We start from the raw sequence: 18,889 nt of genomic DNA on the forward strand, positions 1-18,889 counted from the left end.
ATTTACACAAAGAACTGAATGCCCCAAGATCATCTTTCCCTTGACAAAATAGCATTGCATTAATTAAGGTATAGACTAAGCTATGTAGCAGAAAAAGTCCAAGACAAGATAGCTTAAATAAGATAAAATTTTATTGGTAATTCACAAAATAGTACAGATATTAGTAGTAAAGGGATGGTAGGTAAACGGTGTCATCCTCAAACAATTACTTTTTATCTCTGGGACTAAGATGCCTATTCCTGTTGTAGACATGCTAAGCTATCAGGAAGGCAGAAAGAAGTTCAGGGTAAGAATGATTGTCTGTAATGAGGTGACTTGAGAGTTACATACATCATTGTCTTTCATACCTTATTATCCCACACTCACATGGTTGTGCTTAGTTGCAAAGAAATTTAGGAAATGTAATCTCTGGTTAGATAGCCATGTGCTTAGCTAAAACTTAGGTGATTCCATTACTAAAGAGGAATGAGGAGAAAATTAAATCTGAGGTACAAATTAGTAGTTTTGCACTAGTTTGTTTTTAGTGTTCTTACTGACCTTTGCCATTTATTGCCCTTTATATTGATTGTTAAAAGCTGAAGTCTTCCTGCTAACTTTTTCTGAAAATTAGAAAAAATGACTTCCTCTCTCTAAGCCTGAGTTTACTCATCTTTAAAGTCATCTGGTATAGTTGAGTAACAGGAAGAGAGAGGAGGGAGTGATGGAGCAGTAGGCTTCAATCTAAGTACTGGTTCACTTTCTGGCTTGGTGTGTCACTGTTGATAAGTCCTGATACCTCTGGGCCACTGCTTGCACTTCTGAGACCTACCACATAGATTTATTGGAAAGGCCAAATGATGACATGCATTATAAACCTGCTTGTAAACTGGAAAGTATCCCATAAGAAGAAATTTATAAGATTCTATTTACTCTCTATGTCTCACTTTTTTTTTGCCTTCTAGCTGCAGCAGAAATTAATACCATTTCTGCCACCTTGTACTTTGTCTTTTTGTCAAACTAATTCCATATGAGACATAATTAAGCCTGGATCTGGATCCTAGGGCTTCTGATTATTACCCCAGTGCTCTTGCCATATTAATTGTACAACAAATTCATATCTGGGTGATGGCAAACAAGTAACATAAGTAGATACTAAAACCTGCAGTCTGGCAATAGAAAGAATAGGTCCCCTTCTTCTTTATTTGAAAATGAGTGTGGTTCTGACTTAGTTTCTCCACATTTGAAAATAAGGGGTTGAGTGTAAAGTGCTGATACCACTCTTTGGATTATTCTAGTTATGGTCACATTTTCCTGAACAACAAGGATGGGTTCCTGGGTTCCAGATACAAGAAAGCTGTATTCAGGCAATACACTGATGGTACATTCAGGATCCCTCAGCCAAGGACTGGACCAGAAGAGCACTTGGGAATCTTGGGTAAGAAAATCCCACTTTCCTCATCGAGCAGCCAGAGCTGTTCCTAAGGCAGCTATATCATATTATGAAGGATTCCCCATTTCCCATTTTCAATCTTATGATATTCTGGAATTGTGGTCATATTTTAGAAACAGCCATGAAAAGGAACACTGAAGGGAGAAGAAGTAAATTATGAACTTTGGTACAACTTAAACCAGGTTTTTCCAGGTTTTTATACCTTTCGGGTATGGATGTCTCTGAGTGTTGTAGATTTTAAAAGATACTAGAAGAAGAAGAACTTAGGATAATCAAAAAGTTAAAAAAGAATGATACAAGGAACCAGTTTTGCCCCAGTACCCTAGTTTAATTATTGCTGTAGCTTTTATTTTTTGCATATTGCTATAGTTTTTTTTTTTTTTTTTAAACCTTAGTAGGGGCCAATAGGTATCTTCATTCTCATCCTGGAACATAAGGGATTGACTGACCCCTGTAGATATCCCAGCTGCTATTCTGTATTCTGTGCCACATTCTCCTTATCATCAATGATTCCACAGAGGCCTGATTCTTTAGAACAGTGGTTTTCAACATGTGGTTGTGACCCACAGGAACTATATTAAAGGGCTGCAGCATTAAGAAGGTTGAGAACCACTGTTCTAGAGCCTTGACCTGTTATAGAGGGTTGAGATGAAAAGACTGGGAATAATTGAAGAAATAATACTGTTCATGAAGTACTTTCATCCTGTGGGTAGCAGTGTCACTGTAAGGGCTTCTAAATCTAAAAATGGAGCCAGTCATGACTTTTAATCTCCACATTGTTCTTTCTCAGGGAAAATTCCTAATACTGGTGGATTCCCATGTATGTCCCTTTTTTCAGTGCCACCTGTTCTACTCATCCACTAATGTAACTTTTACTTCTTTTGCTTGTATTAGGTCCACTTATCAGAGGAGAAGTTGGTGATATCCTTACTGTGGTGTTCAAGAATAATGCCAGCCGCCCCTACTCTGTGCATGCCCATGGTGTGCTAGAATTTAATACTGGTTGGCCACTAGCTGCTGAGCCTGGTAAGTGGGGACACTTAGTAAAAGAATGAAAGATATGCAGCATCTGTGCTTTAGTCTTCTAGCTTGTTCCTTTAAAAAAATTATACTCTTAGAAATCTGAAACAGAAATATTTGAAAAAAAATAAGCTATAGCCTGAGTTTGTCTCTATTAACTACTCCTCTCCTCAATCCCAGTGTAAGCTAGGCTTAATATGGGCAGCGCCTGTTGCTCAAAGGAGTAGGCTGGCCCCATATGCTGGAGGTGGTGGGTTCAAACCCAGCCCCAGCCGAAAACTGCAAAAAAACAAACAAACAAAAAAAAACACTATAAAAAACTATGGCTAATATTCCTGTTTCAGATGTTTAAGAGCATACCCTTGGCTATAGTCTGAGCTTCTAATCTTGGCTAGAGAGTGTCCTGGCTCAGACCTCAGAAAGATCCTTAACCCCAACTATAGATAATATTCTTGTCTTAGTGCAACCTAAATTCTAATCCCATTCACATACTGAGTTTCTAATACCAAATGTAGAGTAATCATATCTTGGCTATGTTCTCTTCTATTAATTTATCCATTAAAAGCCAGGTGTGGTGCTCCAAATCTTTAATTGTAGCACACTGGAAGGTGAAAGCAGGAGAACAACTTGAGATAAGGGGTTTGAGACAAGTCTGAGAAAGAGTGACACTCTGTCTTTATCAAAAATTATCTGGACCTGGTGGCATGACTGTAGTCCTAGCTACTTGGGAGGCTGAGGCAGGAGGATCACTTGGGTCCAGGAGTTTAACACTTCAATGATGTCATTGCACATTACCTGGGGAGACAAAGTGAGACTCTGTCTCAAATAAACAAACAAACAACAACACTCCAAAAGAAGCAAAAAAAATTATTCACTGAATACATACTTACTGGAGGCCTACTGGGTGGCACAAACAACTTTAGGAGCTACACATGCAATGCCAAATACTTGTTCCTACCCTTGGAGAACTGGTGCTATTCTGATAGAAACAAGTAAATTTGCAATTACAATGTAGTGTGATATATTTTAAATTGAATTTCTTGTAGTGTGATAGAAATATGTAGAAGAGGGTACATGATGTAATGTTGGGATAGTCAAGAAAGGCTTTCCAGAATAGATGATATCTCAGCTGAGACCTAAACAATTTAGTAAAGTAGTTTTCAAATGTTAGCATGCACTGGGATCACCCAGAAGTCTTGCCAAAATACAGATTGCTGAGGTTAACCACTCAAATCTCTGTTTAGTAAGCCTTTTTACTTTTTATTTCAGGTTAATGTGAGGATACAGATAACTAGGTTACAATGTTTGCATTTGTTAGGTACAGTCCCACTTGTAATTGTGTCCTGCACACAAGAGGTGTGCCATATACTCTTGCATTTTGTCCATTAAGTGGGAGCACACCAATCCTCTCCCCTCCTCCCTTCTTCCTCCTCCCTTACTCTCCCTCCCCCAACATGAATTGAATTGAGTTTTTCTCCCATGTGGGCATGTATTAGATCCTCTACTGGCTTCATATTACTATCAAATACATTGGATAACTGCTTTTCTATTCTTGTGATACTTTAATAAGAAGAATGTACTTCAACTCCAGACACATTAAGACAAAAGATAAAAAGTCTCCTTTTCTATGGCTGAATAATATTCTATGGTATAGATATAGCACAGTTTGTTAATCTGTGTAATATGTATAGTTGGCATTTAAGTTTTTTCCACATCTTAGAATTGTAAATTGAGCTATGATAAACAATCTAATGCAAATTTCCTTTTGGTAATTTTTTTTCTCTTCAGGGCAGATGCGTAGTAGTGGGATTGCAGGATCAAATGGGAGGTCCTGTTTGAGTTCTTTGATGATTCTCGATATTTTTTTCCAAAGAGTTTGTATTAGTTTGCATTCCCACTAAGAATATAAAAGTGTTGCCTTCTCTTAACATGTACACCAGCATCTGCAGCTTTGGGACTTTGTGATGTGGGTTATTCTCATGAGGGTTAGGTAAGAGAACCACCCCTCTTAGGGTGGTTTTGATTAGCATTTCTCTGATGATGAAGGGCAATGAGCATTTTTTCATATGTTTGTTAGTCATTCATCTGTCTTCCCTTGGGAAGGTTCTGTTCATGTCTCCTGCACAATGATAGATGGGATTGTTTGCTTTTTTTTGTTGTTGATTAATTTGATTCTCTGTGGATTCTAGTTATCAACCCTTTGTCAGATTTGTAACACACAAACATCTTTTCCCATTCTGAGGGTTGTCTCTTTGCTTTAATTGTTGTGTACTTAGCTGTGCAAAAGCTTTTCAGTTTAAGTTCCATTTGTTTATTTTTGTTGTAGTGATTGCCACTGACAGTCTTCTTCATAAAAATCTTTCTCAAGTCCAACATCATGAACAGTTTTTCCCATACTTTCTTTAAAGATTTGTATAATTTCGTGCTCGCTTCGGCAGCACATATACTAAAATTGGAACGATACAGAGAAGATTAGCATGGCCCCTGCGCAAGGATGACACGCAAATTCGTGAAGCGTTCCATATTTAAAAAAAAAAAAAAAGATTTGTATAATTTCATGTGTTATACAGGGTGGCCATAAAGTTCATGCGTAATTTAAAATATTTTTCTATTTAAATTGAACACAAACTTTATGACTATCATGTATTTAAATCTTGTATCCATATTGAATCAATTTTTTGTAAGAGGTGAAAGGTATGAGTTATCTAGTTCTCCCAGCACCATTATTTAATGGGGATGATTTTCTGTAGTAGATGCTTTTCTTTGATTTATCAAAGATCAGATGGCTATAAGTGACTGGTTTCATCTGTTGGTTTTCTATTCAGTTTTATATGTCTATGTGTCTATTATTGTGCTAATATCATGCTGTTTTGACTACTGTAGACTTGGAATATAACGCCATTTGTTAGAATGATGTGTCTGGCTTTATTTTAATTACTAAGAATTGCCTTGGGTATACAGCCTTTTTTTCTGGTTATGTACAAAACAAAGAACTATTTTTACAAGTTCTTCAAAGTATGATGTTGGTATTTTAATCAGGATTGCAATGAATCTGTAGATTGCTTTTGATAGTATAGACATATTAATAAAGTTGATTCTTCCCAGCCAAGAGCATGGTATGTTCTTCCATTTGTTAATGTTTTCTGCTATTTCTTTTCTTAGGGTTCTCTTTGTAGAGGTCCTTCACCTCTTTTGTTAGGTATATTCCTGGCTATTTTATTTTCATTGAAGCTAGCATGAAGCATATTGTGTCTTTGATTTCCTTCTCAACATGGTTATTATTGCCATATATAAAGGTTACTGATTTATGGACATTGATTTTATATCCTGAGATATAAGTATTTGTCATCACTTCCAGGAATCTTGTGGTTGAGTCTTTTGGGTTCTCTAAGTATAAGATCTTATCACTGGCAAAGAGCAAGAGTTTGACCTACTCTGCCCCCATTTGGATGCCTTTTATTTCATTCTGTTGCCTGATTACATTGGCTAGAACTTCCAGCACTGTGTGTTGAATATTAGTGGCAGTAGAGAGCATCCTTGTCTGGTTCCAGTTCTAAGTGGAAAAGCTTTCAGTTTTACTCCATTCAGTATGATATTAGCTGTGGGTTTGTCAAAATAGCTTTGATCAGTTTAAGAAATGTGCCACCTGTGCCTGTATTATTAAGTGTTCTTGTTAGAAAAAGATGCTGAAATTTATCAAATGTTTTTTTCTTCATCTATTGAGGAATGATATTGCCTTTGTTTTGCTTCTGTTGGTATGTTGAATTACATTTATGGATTTGTGTAAGATAAACCAGCCTTGCATCCATGGTATGAAGACTACTTGATCATGATGTATATTTTTTTAATGTGTAACTACAATGTATTAGCTAAGATTTCATTGAGTACATTTGTGTCAATATTCATTAGTGAAATTGGTCTATTGTTCTCCTTTTTAGTTGAGTCCTTTCTTGGTTTTGGTTATAAGATTGATGTTTGCTTCATAGATCATGTTAGGAAAGGTTCCTTCCTTCTCAATGTTTTGGAATAGATTATTCAGTATAGGTACAAGTTTTTCTTTGAAGGTTTGATAGAATTCTGGTGTGAAGCCATCTGGTTCAGGGATTTGTTGTTGGAAGCCTTTTTATTGTTTCTTCAATTTTAGTGCTTGATATTGGTTTGTTCAAGAGATATATTTCTTTTGGTTAAGTCTAGGGAGATAGTATGATTCCAAGTATTAGTCTATTTTCTCCTCATTGTCAAATTTCTAAGCATAGAGTTTCTTACAGTAGTCAGGGATAATTTCTTGTATCTCTGTGTTGTCTGTTATTATTTCCTCATTTTCGTCACTGCTTGAGGTTATTAAATTTTGCTTTTCTGTTTCTATTCTGATAAATCTGCCCAAAGTTTTACAAATTTTATTTATCTTTTTCAAGAACCAATTTTTTGTTTCATTAATTTATTGAATGATTCTTTTGTTCTCAGTTTTATTTATTTCTGATTTAATTTTGGTTATTTCTTTTCTTCTGCTAGGTTTGAGATTGGATTTATCCTCCTTTTCCATTTCTTTGAGATGATTTATTAGGTTGTTGTGTTTTCTTTCTGTTTTTTTTTTTTTTCTGCATATAGGCATCCAAAGAAATAAATTTGCCTTGTAGAACTGATTTTGCAGTATCCCAAAGGTTTTGATAACCTGTAGCTTCATTGTTGTTATGTTTGAGGAATATAATGATTTCTTCCTTTATCTCTTCCTTGGCCCAACTCTCATTAAGTGTAAGGTTGTTTAGATTCCATGCCTTTGTGTGGGGATGAAAAATTTTGTCAGAGTTGAATTTTGCCTTTATTGTCTTGTGGTCTGAAGATATACAAGGTATAATTTCAATTATTTTCATTGCGTTGATTTGTATGCTAGGATTTTGGAGTACAAAATTCAACTTCCATGGGCTGTTGACATGAACCTATTTTTCTTACCCTGTTTCCCTGAAAAGAAGACAGTGTCTTATTTTAAGGTGTGCTCCCAAAGATGCACTAGGTCTTATTTTCAGGGGACGTCTTATCTTTCCTGTAAGTAGGTCTTATTTTCAGATGATATCTTATTTTCGGGGAAACAGGGTAGCTTTAGATGGTGGATTATGTATATGTCTATTAAGCCCATTTGTTGTAGAGTAGCCTTTAAGTTACTTGTATCTTTGTTTAGTTTCTGTTTAGAGCATTTGTCTAGTTCTGTCAGCTATTATGGTGTTATAGGATGTCATATTGCTGAGACCAATTAATGTGTGTTTCATAAATCTGGGACCATTTAAGTTGAGTGCATAAATATTTAGAATTGAAATTTCCTGTCATTGTATTGTTCCCTTGATCAATGTGAAGTGACCATCTTTGCTTTCCTTAACTTCAGTTTCTTTAAATACACTTGTGTTGACAGTAAGATTGTGACCCCCTCCTTTCTTCTGATTTCCATTTGCCTGAAATATTGTTTTCCAATCCCTCATCCTGAGACTTGTTTTGTCTTTCAAGGTTAGTTGTGTTTCCTGGAGACAATAAATAGATAGCTTTTTTTTTTTTTTTAAACGGAGTCTTAAGCTGTTGCCCTGGGTAGAGTGCAATGGCATCACAGCTCACAGCAACCTCTAACTCCTGGGTCCAAGTGATTCTCTTGTTTCAGCTTCCCAAGCAGCTGGGACTACAGGCCCCTGCCACAACACCCAGCTATTTTTTGGCCTGGGCTGCTTTCGAACCTGCCAGCTCTGGTGTATGTGGCTGATTTCTTAGCCGCCTGAGCTACAGGTGCTGAGCCAAATAGATAGCTTTTGCTTGTTTTTATACAATTAGCCATCCTGTGCCTCTTCAGTGGGGAAATCAAGCCATTAACATTTACTGAGATAATTTGTAAGTGTGGTGTAATTCTCTTCATCTTAATTTCTGAAAGCCCATTGCTTAGTTTTATCCTTTGTGCTATTGTTGAAGTTAGCTTTTGTCCTTTATTTTCTGGGTGTTTACTTTACTGATGGTCCATTGTGATGGTCAGTGTGGGCAGTAGGTCTAAGTATTTTCTGTAGAACTAGTTTTTCTTTTTTTTTTTTTTTGAGACAGAGTCTCATTTTTTGCCCTCAGTAGAGTGCCATGATGTCACAGCTCACACCCATCAAAGTCATGAGCTTAAGCTATTTTCTTGCTTCAGCCTCCCAATATCTGGTACTACAGGCATCCACTGCAATGTCTGGCTATTTTTTAGCAAGGAAATCTTGCTCTGGCTCAGGCCGATCTCAAACCTGTGAGCTCAGGCAATCCACCTGCGTTGGCCTCGCAAGTGTTTGGATTACAGGCATGAGCCACTGTGCCCAGCCAGAACTAGGATTGTGGCAAATTTTGTCAATATTTGCATATCAGTAGAAGATTTGATTTCTCCATTGATTTTAAAGCTTGTTTAGAAAGATATGGAATTCTGGACTGAAAATTGTGTTGTGTGAAAAGGATAAGAGTAGATGACCATTATCTTCTGGTTTGAAAAGTTTTAGCCAAAAAGTCCTCTGTCACCCTTATGGATTTTTCTCTGTAGTTTAATTGACACTTACTCCTGGCTGCTTACACAATTTTCCCTTTCATCTTGACTTTGGACAGATTCATTACAATGTATTTGTAGATGCTCTGTTTTTGTTGAGATGACCTATGGTTTGAAATCCCTCTAAAAGGAATGTGTTGGAATCTTTGGTGATAACTTGGGGAATTATTCTTTATCATATTCTCTGGTGGGGCTTCCATTCCTTTAAGACATTCTTCCCCTTCAGTGAACTGGATAATTTGTATATTTGAATGTTGCATGAAGTCCTACAATCTTTTGTGTGAACTATCTATTTTCTCTTTCTTCTTTTCTGCCAATTTTACTGCCTGGATTAGCTCAAGAGCTTTATTCTTGAGCTACGAGATTCTTTCTTCTCTATGGTCAGATAATTATTGATACTTTCTATTGCATCTTTAAGTTCTCTTATTGACTTCTTCCATTCCTTAAGCTCCACTATATTCTTTCCATATTGTTCATATCTTTTTTCCATTTTTTTGGTTCTGTTTTTAGATTTCCTTTTAATTCTTTTCCACTTTCTGTTCAATTCTGTTCATTGTTTGTACCATGCATATTTTTAATTCTTTTTCCTTCATATCCATTATTTCTTTATAGGTGAAATCCTCTGTAGGTGGCTACCCTATGATTCCTTCAGGGGGTTACTCTGTTCTGTTTTTTCATGTTGCCAGAATTTTTGTTGTAGTTGTTGTTGGTTCCTCCTTATATGTGTTTTCTTCTTGTTCACTAACTTCCTCTAGTTTTTCCTCTTACTGCCTCTTTCACTTAAAATTACCTTGTCTCTCTGCTTAGGTGTTCAAATGGCCTTTTGGTATGAGACCAAATGTAAGAGAAGGGTAAAGTGCAAGAAGGAGAAAGTAAAGAAAAAGATAAAGAATAAAAGAGGGAGAGTGAAAGAAAAAAATGAAAAAAAGAATGGAGTAAGGAAGAAAGAAAGAGAAAGACAGGAGAAATGGTGGCGCTCAGCATGGCGTTGTGAACCACACCTGCAATTCCCTGATTTTTTGGGGATCAGGCTGGATGGGTCCCTTGAAGTTAGGAGCTCCTTTCTAATCTGGGCAAAAGCAAGACCCCACCTCTGCCAAATATAGAAAAATATCAGCAGTAAGTCACAGTATAGACCTACCAATGCCATATTTCCAAAGGCCAAATTTAGAAGGCCAGCCTAGACCATGAAATGAAGGCTTTCTTGATGCAGACCAATTCTGTGACCCCCCCCAGCTGAAGCCTCAGAGTGATGCTCTGTCCCATAAATAGAATACAAAATGAAGTAGAATAAAGAAGGTCAGAGAAAAGAAAAAAATGCAATAAAAGTATACAAGGAAAATTAAAATAATATAATTTGATAAAAAATAAAAAGATATAGAAAGGAGATAAATAAAAAGAAAGAATAAAAGGGGTTGAAAAAACACAGCAGAAATGGAACAGCCCTTGCTATTGAACAAAGTAAAAATAAAAAATACAACAAAACAAATACCAACAATAAAAAAAGTAAAACCAAGGAATAAAATTGGGAAAAGAAGATAAAATAGAAAAAAAGAAATATAAATATAGATATTGCAGTATATTGCCTGGATGCCAGGTAGTGCTGTGGAGTTAGGATACAGAGAATATAGACGTTGGTTTTGCAGTATAAGATGGGGGCCAAACACCACTATCTAGCTGCAGAGGAGACAAGGATCTGTCTTCCTGATTTATATGCCCTTTGTCAGGGCTTGGTCACTTCACTATTATTAAATCTTCATAGTATTTGAATCCTGAAACTTTCACCAGATTTCTGAGGAAGCATGAATTGACCTCCCAAGCAGTGCCATTTAGTCACAATGTGGATTTCCTTGAGATGTGGGAGCTGTTCAGCTCATCCCAAGGATGGCTTCCTGAGCTCAGTAGGCACAATAGAGTTGTCCGTGCACTAAGACCTTGTGGACTTTTCCTACAATGTGACCCTCCCACAATGGTGGTATCCTGTTGGTAGCCAAACCACCTGGTGATTCAATCCCATCTATCACATCTGCCAGACACTGTTAGAGTTTACTTGCTTATTTAAATTTTTTCAGGGCATCTCCAGCTGTCATCCCAGTCCAAGAACAAGAAACTACAGAATAGCCCTTTCTTGTGTTTGGTTCTCCACTAGAGTGGCAGCCAGCCTCTGCGTGTATCAAGACACTTGTCTTCTGTGCTTTTCTTCCTCAGTTCCTGAATTTCTCATTGGCTCGTAGAGTCTGCTACTGCTTTACTGTGCCCCCAGAATTGTTTCTGGGCAGGATTCCCCAGCCAGAGGTGGCTAGACTCCTTTATCCCCAGTCTCACTGAGAGTGGCTGGTAAGGAGATGTCTCTAGTCTGCCATCTTGACACCTATCTTCTGAATTATTTCTCTGATCTATAGCTGCATTCTGTTTGCTACTATATTGTTGTGGATATTTGTATCAATATTCACTGATGATATTGGTCTGTAGTTTTCTTTTTTTTTTTTATTAAATCATAGCTATGTACATTAGTATGATCATGGGGCACCATACACTTGGTCTGTAGTTTTCTTTTTGAGGGGTTCTTTCCTGGTTTTGGTATCAGGTTGATATTTGCTTCATAGAAGGAGTTGGGCAAGGTTCCTTCCTTGTCAATGTTTTGAATAGATTGTGCAATATTGGAACCAGCTCTTCTTTGAAGGTTTGGTAGAATTCTGACGTGAAACCCTCTAGTACAGGACATTATTTCTTGGAAGATTTTTAATTATTGCTTCAATTTCAAGGCTTGAAATTGGTCTGTTGAAAACTTCTATTTCTTCATGATTGAGTGGAGAGAGGAAGTGTTATTCCAGGAATTTCTCCATTTCTTTCACATTTTAAATTTTTTGGAAATAGAGACTTTTTAAAGCATTTTACAATTATATATTATATTTCTTTGGTGTCTGCTATTTCCCCTTTTTGTTTTTGATTGAGTGTATTAGAGATCTATTTTCTGTTTGTGGTTAATGTGGTCAAGAGTTCATTAATTTTGTTTACCTTTCCAGAGAATAAGCTTTTGTTCTGTTAATGTTCTGAATGGTTATTTTGTTCTCCATTTAATTTAGTTCTGACTTGATTTTGTTTATTTATTTCTTTCTTTTTTTATTTTTTAACATTGGAAGGTACAGCATGCTATATTGTTATTATTTTTAGAACAGAATGTTTTTTATTGAAACAAATGAGAAATTTTATTACATGAGTTAATTTTTATGTCCAAGCACAATGATAATGAAATATATTTTCCAGGCCAAATATTATATACATAAATAACATACAGTGGTAACAATGCAGTGTAGGTTTCCTGGTAAGCAGACTCTGTGATAGAAATATACATGTAGGAAGTGTATTTATTGGGCAGTGCTGTCGATATGAGGACCAGCAAGAGTGGAAGAATGAAGCTAGGATAAACAGAGCAAGAAGTAGAATTCTATCGAATTCCCAACGAATGTCTCAATTGATCCCTTGAGGAACCTCTGAAATTGGGAAAGCCCCTCAAAGATATCTGGATTGAGGCAGTGGCCAGTCTTTGGATCTCTGCCTCCCTACAAACATGAACCTTGAATGAGACGACTCTCTTTAGCCAGGGACAATTTTCCAGAGAAGAACTCAGAAGAGAGCAGCCAACTACCAATAGTCCCAGTAGCTGAGGGAAGGAGTGCTTCAGTCTCAAAAGGATTAGGGGATTTGTGAGAATCTTGGAAGCACATCATAGCATCAACTACAGATGATCAAAAAGAATAATACATATTTCATAATTTATAGCAAATTTCTGAGTCAATCCCAGATACAATTAAACTTGAAATTATGAAAAGGTAAAATTATAGCAAGAAAACAAAGAAACTACATGAAATGCCAGCTACTGGAATTATGGAAACTTTTGATGGTAAGAGAGAAAAAACAGCCCCCCTAAAGGCCTCTAAATAGAGAGAAGAATTATTTCCTGGAATACTCACTTTTTTCTAAAGTCTCAAAAATTAGACAGCTAATGTTAATAAATAAAAATAAAAGATAATTTCAAAAAAACAGATCATGCCAAGTCTTATAGACAACAGAAAATGAAGAAATCCTTCAAATTCATTCTACTACATCTGGATATACCTGATATTGTCTACGGCCATACCATCCTGAACGCGCCCGATCTCGTCTGGATATACCTGATATTAAAATTGGAAAAATATATAATTACAGGAAATTACAGACATATTTCACTTACAAATGTAGATGCAATATCTTAAACAACATATTAACAAGTTGAATAAAAAGTTATTGTTCAGGGCTGTGCCTGTGGCTCAGTCAGTAAGGTGCCGGCCCCATGTACCGAGGGTGGCGGGTTCAAACCCGGCCCCGGCCAAAACTGCAACCAAAAAATAGCCGGGCGTTGTGGCAGGCGCCTGTAGTCCCAGCTACTCGGGAGGCTGAGGCAAGAGAATCGCTTAAGCCTAGGAGTTGGAGGTTGCTGTGAGCTGTGTGATGCCATGGCACTCTACCGAGGGCCATAAAGTGAGACTCTGTCTCTACAAAAAAAAAAAAAGTAAACCAAATTAAAAAAAAAAAAAGTTATTGTTCAAATAATGTACTTTGGTCAGAATTAAATCGAACTTATGTGAAAACTACTCACTGTTTTCTTTTTTTTTTTCCTTTTCTCCACCCCAACTCCTTCTCTCTCCTCGCCCCTTCCCCCACTGTGTCATTAATTGTCATTAATTGTCTTTATATCACAGTTGAATACGTAGGATTCATGCTTCACTAATAATAATGTGTTCCACCTCCATTCAGGTTAATACAAATGATGCTAAATCTCCATTTTTCTTAATGACAGAATAGTATTCCATGGCATACATATACCATAACTTTCCAATCCATTCCTGGGTTGAGGGGTACTTAGGCTGTTTCCACATTTTGACAATTGTAAATTGAGCTGCAATTAACAGTCTAGTACAGTGGTTCTCAACCTTCGTAATGCCTCCTAATACTGTGACCCTTTAATACAGTTCCTCATGTTGTGGTGACCCCCAACCATAAAATTATTTTTGTTGCTACTTCACAACTGTAATTTTGATACTGTTATGAATCATAATGTAAATATCTGATATGCAAGATGTACTTTCATTGTTACAAAGGGGTCATGACCCACAAGTTGAGAACCACTGGTCTAGTACAAGTGTCTTTGTAATAAAAGGGTTTTTTCCTTCTGGATAGATGTCCAGTAATAGGATTGCAGGATCAAACAGGAAGTCTAGGTTGAGTTCTTTGAAGTTTCTCTACACTTCCTTCCAAAAAGATTGTATTAGTTTGCAATTCCACCAGCAGTATAAAAGTATTCCTTTCTCTCCACATCCGCTCCAGCATCTGCAGTTTTGAGATTTTGTGATATGGGCCATTCTCACTGGACTTAGATGCTATCTCAGGGTGGTTCTAATTTGCATTTCTCTAATAATTAGGGATGATGAGCATTTTTTCATGTTTGCGAGCCATTTGTTTGTCTTCCTTAGAGAAGGTTCTGTTCCTCTCTCTTACCAATTGATGTATGGGATTGTTGCTTTTTTCATGTGGATTAATTAGAGTTCTCTATAAATCCTGGTTATTAAGCTTTTGTCTGATTCAAAATATGCAAATATCCTTTCCCATGGGTAGGTTGTCTATTTGCTTTGGATGTTGTCTCTTCAGCTGTACAGAAGCTTTTCAGTTTAATGAAGTCCCATTTGTTTATTTTTGTTGTTGTTGTTGTTACAATTGCCATGGCAGTCTTCTTCACAAAGTCCCCAGGCCAATATCTTCCAGTGTTTTTCCTATGCTTTGTTTGAGGATTTGTTTATTCCTGTACTTCTCCTATCTTTGGGATTATTGCTCTTCCTTTTCCAATTCCTTTAAATTATTCATTAAATTGTTGATTTGTGTTCTTTCTTTTTTTCTGGATGTGGGCATTTAATGCAAGGAATTTCTCATAGGACTTTTTCAATACATCAGTTTTGATAGTTTATGGACTCATTGTTGTTTTGTTTGAGAAATCTAGTGATTTCCTTCTTTACATCCTCCTTGACCCAGGTGTTGTTCAGCAGCAAGTTGTTTAGTTTTCATTATTTTGTGAGGTGATGAGAGTTACTGTTGGAATTGATTTCAAGTTTTAGTTCACTGAGGTTTATCAAAATACATAGTATTATTTCTGCTTTTTTAAATATGTGGTGGCTTATTTTGTGACATAGAATCTTGGAAAATAATCCATAAACCAATGAGAAGAATATATGTTCAGTAATGTTGGAGTGAAATGTTGTGTATATGTTCATTAAGCCCATTTGTCTTGGAGTGAATTTTAAGTCTAAAATTTCTTTTATTTAATTTCTGCTTGGAGGATATGTCCAGTTCTATCAGTTGGGGTACAGAAATTCCAGAATCTTGTATTTTTTTATCATATTATTTAGAATGAGTAAAATTTTCTTTATAAATCTGGGAGCACCCAAGGTGGGTGTATAAATATTTAGAATTTTATAAATATGTTATCCTGTTAATTGTTCCCTTCATCAGCATAAAATGTTCATCTTTGTCTTACTTTACGTCTGTTGCTTTAAAGACAATGGCATCCAAAATGAGTATGACAAATCCACAGCCAAAATCATACTGAACAAAGGAAAACTAAAAGCATTTCCATTTAGCACTAGAACCAGACGAATATACCCACTGTCACTATTGCTATTTAATATAGTGCTGGAAATCATAGACAATTAAATTAGAGAAAAGAAGGATATTAAGAGTACCCAAATTGGGATAGAGAAGGTCAAACTATTACTTTTTGCTAATGATAAGATCTGATACTTAGTAAACCCCACAGTCTAATTCATAAGACTCCTAGAAGTGATCAGGAAATACAGTAACATCTCAGAATATAAAAATCAATATCCACACAGAAGTAGCCTTCATATATGCCAGCAGTCAATTTGAGAAGAAAATAAAGGCATAATATCTTGTAAAGTAGCATCAAAGAAAATGAAATTCCATGTAATATATTTAACAAAGGGTATGAAGGATCTCTACAGAGAGAACCATGAAACACTAAGAAAAGAAATAGCAAGAATGCCAACAGATGGAAGAACAGATTATTCTCATGGCTGGAAAGAACGAAGATTGTCAAAATGTCTATAATTTCCAAAGCAATCTACAGATTTAATGCAATCCCCATTAAAATATCCATGTTATACTTGGAAGATCTTGCAAAAATTTTCTGTGTTTTCATATGGACCCAGAAAAAAAAATCCCAAATAGCCAATGAAATTCTACAAAATAAGAACATATCTGGTGGCATAATTTACTACACTTCAGATTATACCACAAGACAATAGTGATCAACACACTGTGGTACAGGCATAAAAATAAAATTATATATCTGTGAAATATAACAGAGAATCTAGAGAAGAAAACAGCCTTAAATGGCCATGTGATCTTTGACAAAGCAAACAAAAGAATACACTGGGGTAAAGAAATCCTATTTAATAAATTGTGCTTGGAGAACTGGTTAGCTAAATATTTAAAAACTGAATCTGGACCTGCAACTGTTACCACTTCCAAAAATTAACTTATGGCAGGTAAAATATTTATATTTATGATGAAACTATAAAAACCCTGGAATAAAATGTAGAAAAAATGTGTAATCTTGTGAGCATAGGGAATTTGTAAGAAGATCCCACTGGCAATTGCAGCAATAAATAAAATAAATAAATGGGATCTCACCAAGTAAAAAAGTTTCTGCTCAGCTATAGAAATAATCAACAAAGTAAAGAATCAACCTTCATATAGAAGAAGATATTAGCATTCTCCAAAAGCAACAAAGGGCTAATAACCAGAATCTATAAAGAACTTAAGAAAATAAACAAGAAAAGAGCAAACAATCCCATTAAAACCTGGGCAGGAGACATGAATAGAAACATTTATTTTTTAATGAGGACAGATGAATGAATGGTCAAAAAACACATGAAAAATGTTCATTGCCCTTAATCATTAGAGAAATGCAAATCAAAACCACTTTCAAATATCATCTAATCCTAGTGAGAATGGTCCACATCCCAAGCTCCTAAAACAACAGATGCTAGTGTGGATGTGGAGAGAAGGGAACACTCATCTCCTTTATATGAGACTGTAATTTATTTCAGTCTCTATGGAAAGAAATATGGAGAGTCCTTAAAGCATGAAAAGTATACCTACCATTCTATCCTGCAATCTTATTAGTAAGTATCTACCTAAAAAAAAAAAAAGACACTTTACTATAAGGACATTGGCATTTAAATGTGTACAGAAGCACAATTCACAATCACAGTGATGTGGAAACAACCCAAGTATCCATCAATATATGAGTGGATTAATAAAATGTGATATATGTATACCACATAATACTATTTAGCCATAAAATGATAGGGATTTTGTATCTTTTTGAAATCCTTTAGATGGCTTTCAGTAACATTCTTCTAGGCAAAGTATTACAAGAATGGGAAAATAAACATCACATGTACTCACTTCCAATTGTAAAGTAGAGGATTAATAAATACACCAAACATGAGAGATAAACTAAATTAAATTCAAATAGCAAGGCAGGGGGAATTCTTTATGAAGGAAATATATATACTATACATTACTAGTGAGTATATTGTATGTTAAAATTAAATTTAACATATAACTTTCTAAAAAGTATAACATGGGTTGGGCAATTTCAGTAAAGAGATGAAAATTATAACAAATAATTGAATGGAAATACTACAAATCAAAAGCACAATAATAGGTATGATAGGATAATTTCCCCAAAATAAATATCCACACACCTCTAGGCATACAATGAAAATCTACTGGAAACGAAAGACAAAGAAATTCTTGAAAACAGCCAGAAAAAGTAAAGCCAAGTACATACAAAAGAAGATAAAAATTATATAACAGTTTTATCATCAAAAATGTAAAATTCATGAAAATGTATAACGTTTTTAAAGTGATAAAAAATTCTGTGTACCTAAAATTCTATACAGAGTGAAAAGAAGAAGGAAAAATAAACAAATTCTCAAAGAAAACATATCTGTGAAAATCGATTGCCCACAGACTTAAAAAAAAAAAATCTCCATGTAGACGTGACATGACAACAGAGAGAATGTAGGGTCTGATGATGAAATAAATAATGTTGAAAATTAAATAAATGATGGTACAAATAAAATGAATTATTTTTATCCTTTCGAACACTCTAAAAGAAAATGAATGCAAAAGACATTAGCAATACATTATCCTTTTGTATACAAAAGTAAAATATATGACAAAAAAGCATAATAGGTGAAAGGGATGCTGTTGTAAGGTCCTTATGTTAGACATTAAACAGTGTAATATGATTTGAAGATAGATTTTGACTAATAAAAGATGCATGGTAAAAAATCTAGAGAAGCAAGTACAATTAGCCCATATCACAAAATCGCAAAAATGTAGATGCTGGCATAGGTGTTGAGAAAAGGGAAAAACTTTTACATTGTTTGTGGGACTGCAAACTAATACAGCCTCTTTGGAAAGAAATATAGAGAATTCTCAAAGAACTAAAATTAGATCTCCTATTTGACCCTGTAGTCCCACTACTAGGCATCTACCCAGAAGAAAACAAAATCATTTCATCATAAGGACATATGCACTAGATTGTTTATTGCAACTCAATTTACAATTGGCATGTGGATGTGGAAACAGCCTAAATGCCCATCAGTTCAGGAATGTATTAATAAACTGTGGTATATGCATACCATGGAATACTATTCAGCTATAAAATAGATGATGACTTCACATCTTTTTTATTAATCTGGACGGAGTTGAAACACATTCTTGTCAGTAAAGTATCCCAAGAATGGAAAAGCAAATATCCAATGTACTCA

General features: G+C 35.4%; 1 protein-coding gene and 1 non-coding gene across 12 annotated transcripts in view; both read left to right on the plus strand.

Annotated features, from left to right (window-relative positions):
- HEPH (hephaestin) overlaps positions 1-18,889 on the plus strand; it is a 142,216-nt gene that overhangs the window by 47,984 nt on the left and 75,343 nt on the right. For all 11 annotated transcript variants that reach the window (XM_053580053.1, XM_053580054.1, XM_053580055.1 and 8 more), the window contains 2 exons: positions 1,275-1,414; positions 2,324-2,455. In XM_053580053.1, the coding sequence (XP_053436028.1) occupies positions 1,275-1,414; positions 2,324-2,455 (272 nt within the window). The remainder of the gene's footprint in view (positions 1-1,274; positions 1,415-2,323; positions 2,456-18,889) is intronic.
- On the plus strand, positions 4,872-4,978 carry LOC128578630 (U6 spliceosomal RNA). The gene has a single exon (XR_008377769.1). It is a non-coding gene; the product is annotated as a U6 spliceosomal RNA (small nuclear RNA).

Source organism: Nycticebus coucang, chromosome X (genome assembly GCF_027406575.1).
Source record: "Nycticebus coucang isolate mNycCou1 chromosome X, mNycCou1.pri, whole genome shotgun sequence".
NCBI lineage: Eukaryota > Metazoa > Chordata > Mammalia > Primates > Lorisidae > Nycticebus > Nycticebus coucang.